An 8,971-nucleotide genomic window follows, 5' to 3' on the forward strand; every position below is an offset into this window, starting at 1 on the left:
TTTCTCTACTGTCGTTTTCTTCTGGAGGTACGGAGGCCGTACATGTTGGTGTGCGGTGGTGGCAACGTGGAGGGTACGGAGGTGACGTGACAATACGAGGGAGTAGCGGTGACTAGCATGGGGTGCTAGGGTTTCATTCTACTAGTTTAATTTTGGGCCATAGGATTGGGCTTAGGGTTTTTATGTTTTGGGTCTTAGGTTTGGGTTTATTGTAAATTGGGCTGTTCAATGTAATTTGGGCTAGAATGGGTAGTGGGCCTGTTGTTTGTTTTGTAATGGACTATAAAATTTTTTTGGACTTTTATTATTTGGTTTTACTTTTTTCAGGCCCAGGTCAAAATTGACCTATTACACTCCTAAAAATGTGTCCGAGCAAAGAACTTTATAGGGATGTTAACAGATTTGAGAAACCAGTTTTCAAGTCTATGGATTATTGGAGGAGACTTTAATGTAGAAACGGGATGGTGTTTGAAAGAAAGGTGTTGTCGATGGATACGCTGATATTTCATTCCAAGATGAGAGCATTGTTGTGGGTAATAGCTGCTTTTGATGAATGTATGGTACAAGAAAGATCATGGTGGTTATGTCCATCCAAGTGTAGGTTTTCTAAATCTATTACACTGGGTTGGCGTTATCCTCCTCATGGGTGGCTAAGTATAACGTAAGCGGAATGGCAACTGAGGAAGCTATGGGTTGTGGAGGTATGCTGAGAGATGAGGATGAACTTGTAAGAGCTTTATTCTTGGGACCATGCGATGCCATTGATGCAGATTCAGCTGAATTAGGAGCTGTAATTATTGCGTTGGATGTAATAATTGAGATAGGGTGGAGTGGAATTGGCTCGATTATTGGTGAAAATGGATCACTGGTGGCATATAATTGGTTATTGAATAAAGACAGGAGACCTTGGTCACAACAAGCTACATTTGCAGATTTGGAAAGGAGACTAGCCTGTGTGCATGAGGTAACTTTTTCAAAAGCAAAGCCGAATGGCATTGAAATGGCAGATACATTAGCAGCAGCAGGAATGAAAAGGCTTGGTATGTTTAAGGCGTGGTGGTGATTTTTGGAGTGATGTTGTTATGTTCGTTCATGTGAGTTGGTATGCTGTTATGAGGTTTTTTGTGTTAGTTTTGTATTTTGCTTAGAGGGTTGTTTAACAGAAGGGATTTTGGGGTTCTACTAGGTGATTGTTTGCAGTTATCAGTTTAAATTTAGTTTTTGTACTTGGGTGTGGGTTATTTTAGTTGGGGGTATGATTACATTTGGTAGTATGTTAGCATTTATTGCAAATGCTGAAAACTGTAAAATCTTGATTGAAAAAAAAAAAAAAACAGAAATCTACCGCTTGAAACTCATGTGAAGACAAATTGATTAAAATTGAAAAATAACAAATTCAACATCAATGTGAATGGCGACGGATTATTAATACCATGCGCAAAGTCTCCTATGACCATTGAGACTTTTATAATATAGTCTCCATCAAAATCAAGTGATTGGCCTGTAATACTCAATGTCATCTAACACCGATATATTCAAATTTATTTTTTATATATATTCCATATAGATATAGGCAAGACAGAGATTATGCATTGTATCTGTAAACATAAAATATTAAGGGTAATTAACTTGCAGCCATTACGGAGTTGTTTTTGGCCTACATAGCCATCCCTATACACCTACAGTACAGTTCTATAGGGTAATATCTTAACGAGTATGGGGTATTGATATTGTATATTGTATGTTCCCCGGTCACTGCCTTGCCCAGTCTGAGTAAGGTAACCATCATGGAATGGACGACCCGGGTGAGTCGCTGCTCGCTGGTTGGTCGTCGGTACAGTGGGTTGTACAACTCTTGCTTGTCCTTAAATTGCAAACCAATTGTCGTAGGTCAGCAAGGGCCTCTGGATCACTCTGCAAACGGAATTGAATATTATGTATAAGCTTTAGGGTTTAACCATTCTAATTTGCATGTGTTCATATGCATGAAATGAAGTTTTGAAGCTTACCCGAACGATGTTTGCATATTTATGATCTAACAACTTCCATGGAACGTAGCTCGACAATTGTGGCCTTGTCCTAAACACAGAGTTTCATCCATTAAAGAATGAACTGGTAAGATTAAAACATTTGTTTTTAGCTAACCTTTCGTTTTCGGAGAGCCTGAGGTAACATCCGATGATGTTTTTGAGGAGCTGAGGCAAATTTTCTGCATCATCTTCACTAAGGTTTTCAACCAATTTTCCCAAACATTGGGATACTGAGAGATATCGTTCAGCAAGAACGAAACAGTACTTTAGCCCTTTCTCACTTAGTAAGATTCTGTAAATTATAAATGTGGACACCTGTACCATCCATTATTGTATTAGCAGATGATAATGTTAAACATATTAGCATCAAGAATATAACTAAGAAGCTTGCATGTCTAAGATATAGTAACGCCATAGATGATACAATTATGGTGCTGAAAATTACAATATCTCTTATAAGCCCATTGGTTTATTCCCAGTGTTTACCTTTTTCCTTAATTTCATTTTCATGGACTTTTTAAGATTTCATTGCTATGATTTTTACACTGAAAATGTGGAATAATACACGGTAGTCACAGCATCACATGGTGTCTTAAGTAAGTTACCCCGGATTTTTCTTTCCCCTAACCCCAGAATCCACGTAACATAGTTGTGTACAATTTTTCCCCCTAATAGTTTTTTTAAGGCAGAAAAAATTAAGCTTAATACGTCGTTTGATACTTATATTTGACTTTAATGTTTAATTTTGATAGTTGAGCTTTATTTATACTGAGAGCTTTTATTTGTGTTATATAAATACCCATATTTAATTTTAATATTTATTTTGGTACCTAAGTTTGGCTTCTGTTCAATTTGATATTCAAACGAAACATCATGTGACTCAATAAATATTTGACATATGTGCTCTAGTAAAAAAATCATAGGTATTTGATTGTGACAAAAAAAACTTTAGGTCCCAAATTGAATATTGAAGTCAAACATAAATACTTGTACGAGACAAATTAAGAAAAACTCAAGTATTAATTTGAAAGAAATTAGATACTAAATTAAATATTGAAACCAAACTCAAGTATTGAATTGGGACAAAATAAAACTCATGTATCGAATTAAATATTGAAACCAAAATATTAACCCAAAATTTATCAGCAAGGGCCTCCAAATAATGTCAAAATTGTAACTTTCCAATAAAATAATGTCTTTATTTAAGTATAACCTCAAGTCACTAGTCATGTCGGTTTTAGTTCATACCCATTGTTGTTAACATAAGTTGACACGAGTATGAACAGAAAAAGAAAAAAAACAAAAGAGTGAAGAAATAAGTGAAACAACAGTTATAGGTTTGTATATCAGAAGAAAGTGCAGTGACTCACTGTTCGTGACAATGTTTTGCCAACCTCCATGCAGCGTAGGCAACTGGGAAATATTTGAGTTGAAAGCAGGTACTCTATCACTTCTGGATCCTCTACCTGCACAGTTCCAAAACTCCATCATCATTAGTACAAACCATATTAACCGGGGTAAAAAACATTTAATTCAACTCCATCATGACCTCTATGTATGTATGTATGTATGTATGTATGTATGTATTCTGAGAGAAGTTGACACGAAAAAAAAGAACAGAAGGTGTTTGGTGAAGCTACCTTTGCTAAGGACCCGATCACACCTAAGCTGGTAATCCTTAGACATTCGTAGCTCCTTTCATTGCTCATGGTGTTCAAGAAGGGATAAAGATACACTGGCATTGTAGCTACAAAAGAAATATTTATTTCAATTAGAGTAGCCAACAATAATTGAATTTGATGACTCAAAAGTGAAGTTACCTCTGATAAATGGAATCCTTGTATCGGGGTGAGAAGCTACACACTATAAAAATACAAAGAATGATGTCATTATGATTTTCATACGACTGAAATTTAATATAATCTACAAATACTAACTTTACTAACCTTAAAACAAAGGCAAGCTCACCTTTGAGATTCTTAACATATAAAAGGAAAAATGAAAGAAAATGAAAGTAGAAGAGTGGACCTGGAAAAGGGCTATAGCATTGCAGACTTGTGTTACAACATTTTCAGTAAGGCCGTCGGATAACAGTGGACGGTAAGCTGAAGTTATTATCTGAATAATGAACAGTTACATAAATCCATTTACTACAGAATTGGTGTGACCAATGTATCTATCAACAAAGCTTTGAAGTTTATGATTTTCTTAGAGACTAACTTGGTCTGGTAGATGAATATGACTATTCTACGGATGAAAATTTAGGGTGGCTTCGTATCTGCAGGAAATTTTTTTTTTTGTATTTTTTATGTTTATTTCGTGAAAAAAAGTTTGAGGTGGAAAATAATTTGTAAAATAATAAAAAATAAATTATTTATCTTGCAAATTGATTTACCCTTTTAAAAAATGTAACTCATTTTCAATAAAACAATTCCAACCTATATACCTAGAACATTGAAATTGAAATCTAGATGTATATGATGTAAATATGCTTTTTTTTCCCCTTCAATTGAACCTCCACCCATGCTCAAATATGTTCTAGAAGTAACATAGAATGATATAGCAAGACCTACCTTCAAAAGGACACTCATAATACCAAAAGAATTCCATAACAGCACTGCCAAATTGTCATAAGCCAGTCTATTCTGTAGAGAGAAGAAAAGATTACAAATGAGCAGCCATTTTTTAGAATTTAGAAATTGAAAAGTTAAAAAAAAAAAAGCACTATCTATACATGCATGTATGTATTTAGGTTGTTAAAATCTTTATTACTCTAACTCATAGTTATATGAACGTTTAATTTATTTAGAATTTCGCCTTTTTCAAGATTTCAAAGAAATTAATTATGGAATTTTCTTAAATATTCTTTGATAAAAAATATATTGATTATAAAAATTTAAAAAAATATGACAACTAATATTTTGAAATATTAAGAACGATTCTACAATATTCCTTTATTAAATCAAAAATAAAATAAAGAACCCAAAATTGATTAGTGTTTTATTTTGTATATTACCATGTTCTAACTTTTTCTATGCGTTTTGAGTTATTTGATGAATTTCTTCTTTTCAGAAACTAAAAAGGTAGTTAAGAAGAAAGAAGAAAAAAGAAAAAATAAAGTGTCTGATACCTTGCAAAGAACATCAAGTGATTGCTCTCGGGTTTCTTCAGAAGCAAGCCCTCGAATCAAATATCTGACTCTAGCAGGAGGGTTGGAAGTGGCTGGAGCAGCCGCACTTGAAACCATTTTCTCCGACGAGGGATGGGAGAAGAGATTGGAAGATACGTTACAAAATATTGAAACTCCAGGTGATATCTTCTTCTTTTTCTAGCAATAAAATTTCAGATACTGCATTTATTAGTATGAGCTGCACAAGGAAATAACCAAACAAAAAATGATAAAGCGAGGGAGTTGTGCGTTTTTTTTCTAAACACACACTCAAACTCGTATTCACAAACTTGTCGTTTTGCTAATGGTGATAAATGTATTAACCTATTGTGACAACAAACCATAAGTGTTTTATTTTAAAGGCTCAGCTAGGGATGAAAAGGAATCTGAAATCAACTTGTTTCAATTTGATTGGTGAAGGTCGAATTATTTTTCAAATTAGGTTTCGAATGTATTTAGTCGGGTCAAATTTATTTTAGTATATATTTGAGATTGGTTTGGATTTGGTTTTGGGTCAAATTTCGAATGTATTAACCTATGTTCCTATTATATATTGCAATAGCAACCATACAAACAGAGTTAAGTCCCAATAAACCAAACTATATTGTTATTCCCGTTTAGATAACAAAAGTTGTCCATTTAAACTTTTTTAAATATAATAAATAGTTCTTTGTTGAATTTGACTTTTAAAATTATTATTTTATTTTCATAATTATTTTGGAAGAGACTTTAGTTTAGATAATGTGAAATTATTTTTGGTAATAAAAGATTACTTGGTATAGTAATCAGTATGATACATTGCTCTATTTGATTCCTTTGGTGAATATAAAATTTTGATATTTAGTTGACGAAATTGAAGATTATCTAAACGCATTACACTAAATTGTCCTTATAAATTTATTTTTCATTTATTACTACAAAATTTTTTTGAAGCTTATAGTATTTTATTTTATTATTAACTGAATATATTTTTCTATAAAATTAATTTCATATATCTTTTCTCAAATAAATAAATTAGAATAGACACTACAATAAAATAATATATTAGTGGCGCTTTTTTCGCATACTATGTTGTTTATGAATGTCACTAACAGGATACCAGTGTTTTTGAAAACACCACCAAATTCGCCACAAAAAATATTGTCTCTAATTATTGGTGGTGATTTGAAGCAAACACGTCACTAACTTCGTAGTGATTTATTTATTTTTGGTGGAGTGGTTGGATTATGGATGGAGTTGTCGCATCTGAAACCATTTCCTTTGATAGGGGGAGAGAGAGAGAGAGTAGAAAATACGTTACAGAAATATTGAAACTTAGGGGGTGATATTCTTCTTATTGTTCTAATAATAATGTTTCTGGTACCGCATTTACTAGTATAAGTTGTACAAGGAAATAACCAAACAGAAAATGATAAAAACAAGATAGTCGTACCTTTTTTTTCAAAACACACACACACACACACTCTCATATTCTTAATTTATTTTTTAATCTTTCTTGAGTTTTTTCGTTTTGTGAATGGTGACAAATGCATTATTTAGGACTAGTTAATAAAGTATTTTAGTACTTGAATTTGATTTCAATATTCAATTTGGTATTTGAGTTTGGTTTCAATGCTCAATTTCATACCGAAACCAAATAACCTAATGAATGTTCGACATATGTACTCTAGTTATAAAAATCGGGGGTATTTAGTTGGGAAAAAAATAAAAACTCGGATGCCAAATTAAATATTGAAGCTAAACTCAAGTTCTTAAATGGGCCAAAGAAAAACTAAAGTATCAAATTAAAAAAAAAATGAGCTACCAAAGTGAACTTTAAAATCAAACTCAGATACCAAATTGAGACAAAAAACTTAAGTACCAAATTAAATATTGAAGCCAAACCAAGACACAAGTAGTTATTAACCCTATTTAGGGTAACAAACCCCATAATAGTTTTCTTTAAAAGGTTTACCTAGTGATGAAAAATATTCAAAATCTACATGTTCTGATACAATCGTTTAGCATTGAATCCTTTTTCAAATTGGGTTCGAAATGGATCAGGGTAAATTGAGTTAATTTAAAAAAAAATCTTTGGGAATGGGTTAGATTCGATCTTGGCGTAAATCTGCCCACTCCGCTTTTGAAATGTTTATGAAATTACAATTCTACGTATTAAGTTAGGTTATTAATACTCTCTCAATCTTGAATACGTTAGCCGCCCTTTTACCTAATTTTAAAGGTCTTGATATAAACTTAAAATTTAAAGAGAACTAATATATGTATATTATGTGTAAGCCAAATTTGTTACTAAAGTCTATAGCAATATCAACAAATTGATTTAACAAATTTATATCAAATTAATTTTTTTTGAAGCAGTAAATGAAATAAAACTTGGTCGGGATGCCAAACTTCATACTATTATTTCTACTTAAGTAACTATAGCTTTTTGGCCAAAAATATGTACATGTCCAATTGGAACATATCATACAATTTGAGGGCTAATCTTGCAATTAAACAATTTCCCTAAATATAAATACAAATAATTATGTGTGGAAAGTATGATATTGTTTATTGTATGTTCCCCAGTCACCGCCTTGGCCAGACTGAATAAGGTAACCATCAAGAAATGGATAGCCTGGGTGAGTTGCTGCTAGTTAGTGGCTCAACGGTACAGTGGGTTGTACAGCTCTTGCTAGTCTTTAAATTGCAAACCAATTGTCATAGGTCGGCAAGGGCCTCTGGATCACTCTGCAAAAGGAATTGAATATCATGTATAGGGTTTAGGGTTTAACCATTCTAATTTGCATGTGTTCATATGCACGAAATGAAGTTTTGATGTTGGAAAATATGGACATCACATATATAATTTCTAATTAATTTCTAATTAATGATGAGCTAATTGGGAATTAGGGCTAATATCTCATCTTTAGAAAACAGAGAGTCAATTTCTCAATATCTCTTGTGTGCTAATTTGGAATATCAAAACCCCAATATATGTAGATTTCAAGAAATCGATGAATTTAGGTACACTTCCGCATCTAGCTTTATTCTTGTCTTGTTCTTGATGATTTGACATGACAAATAGATCATGATTTATGATTTCTTAAGTTTTATATAATATCTTAATTTATGATTCCAACATTTGAAGCTTACCTGAATGATGTTAGCATATTTGCGATAAAAAAACTTCCATGGAACGTAGCTCGATAATTATGGCCTAGTCCTAAATAGTTATAGGTTTGTATATTAGAAGAAAGTGCAGTGACTCACTGTTCTTGACAATGTTTTGCCAACCACCATGTAGCATAGGCAACTGGGAAATATTTGAGTAAAAAGCAGGTACACTATCACTTCTGGATCCTCAACCTACACAGTTCCAAAACTCCATCAACATTAGTACAAATCATATTAACTAGGAAAAAAACATTTAGTTCAACTCCATCATGACCCCTATGTATGTATGTATATATTCTGTAAGAAGTTGACATGAAAAGAAAGAACAGAAGGTGGTAGGTGAAGCTACCTTTCCTAGGGACTCGATCACACGTAAGCTGGTAATTCTTAGACATTCATAGCTCCTTTCATTGCTCATAGTGTTCAAGAAGGGATAAAGATACACTGGCATTGTAACTATAAAAGAAATATTTATTTCAATTGGAGTAACCAACAATAACTGAATTTGATGACTCAAAGTGAAGTTACCTCTAGTAAATGGAATCCTTGTATCAGGGTAAGAAGCTACAGACTATAAAAATACAAATAATAATATCATTAAGTGTAACAACCCAAA

The 8,971-nt window shown here is 32.6% G+C and overlaps 1 protein-coding gene across 1 annotated transcript; it reads right to left on the reverse strand.

Annotated features, from left to right (window-relative positions):
• Positions 1–1,532: 1,532 nt before the first annotated feature.
• On the reverse strand, positions 1,533–5,519 carry LOC108484808 (cell differentiation protein rcd1). Its single transcript, XM_017788707.2, has 9 exons — positions 5,161–5,519; positions 4,604–4,675; positions 4,059–4,148; positions 3,851–3,893; positions 3,671–3,777; positions 3,401–3,496; positions 2,146–2,345; positions 2,010–2,079; positions 1,533–1,914 (listed from the first exon to the last, which is right to left on the reverse strand). The coding sequence occupies exons 1-9, from the start codon at positions 5,275–5,277 to the stop codon at positions 1,786–1,788; spliced, it is 924 nt and encodes a 307-aa protein (XP_017644196.1). The 5' UTR covers positions 5,278–5,519; the 3' UTR covers positions 1,533–1,785.
• Between the last annotated feature and the right edge of the window lie 3,452 nt (positions 5,520–8,971).

Source organism: Gossypium arboreum, chromosome 7 (genome assembly GCF_025698485.1).
Source record: "Gossypium arboreum isolate Shixiya-1 chromosome 7, ASM2569848v2, whole genome shotgun sequence".
NCBI classification, from domain to species: domain Eukaryota; kingdom Viridiplantae; phylum Streptophyta; class Magnoliopsida; order Malvales; family Malvaceae; genus Gossypium; species Gossypium arboreum.

What these genes read in the sequence shown, in the direction of transcription:
- LOC108484808 (XM_017788707.2), bottom strand. Translation starts at nt 5,277, where the DNA reads ATGGTTTCAAGTGCGGCTGCTCCAGCCACTTCCAACCCTCCTGCTAGA. An exon ending in CACTTGATGTTCTTTGCAAG is followed by an intron (nt 4,676 to 5,160) that starts GTATCAGACACT and finishes TTCTCTCTACAG; the next exon opens with AATAGACTGGCTTATGACAA. An exon ending in GCAAAACATTGTCACGAACA is followed by an intron (nt 2,346 to 3,400) that starts GTGAGTCACTGC and finishes TGGATGGTACAG; the next exon opens with GTGTCCACATTTATAATTTA.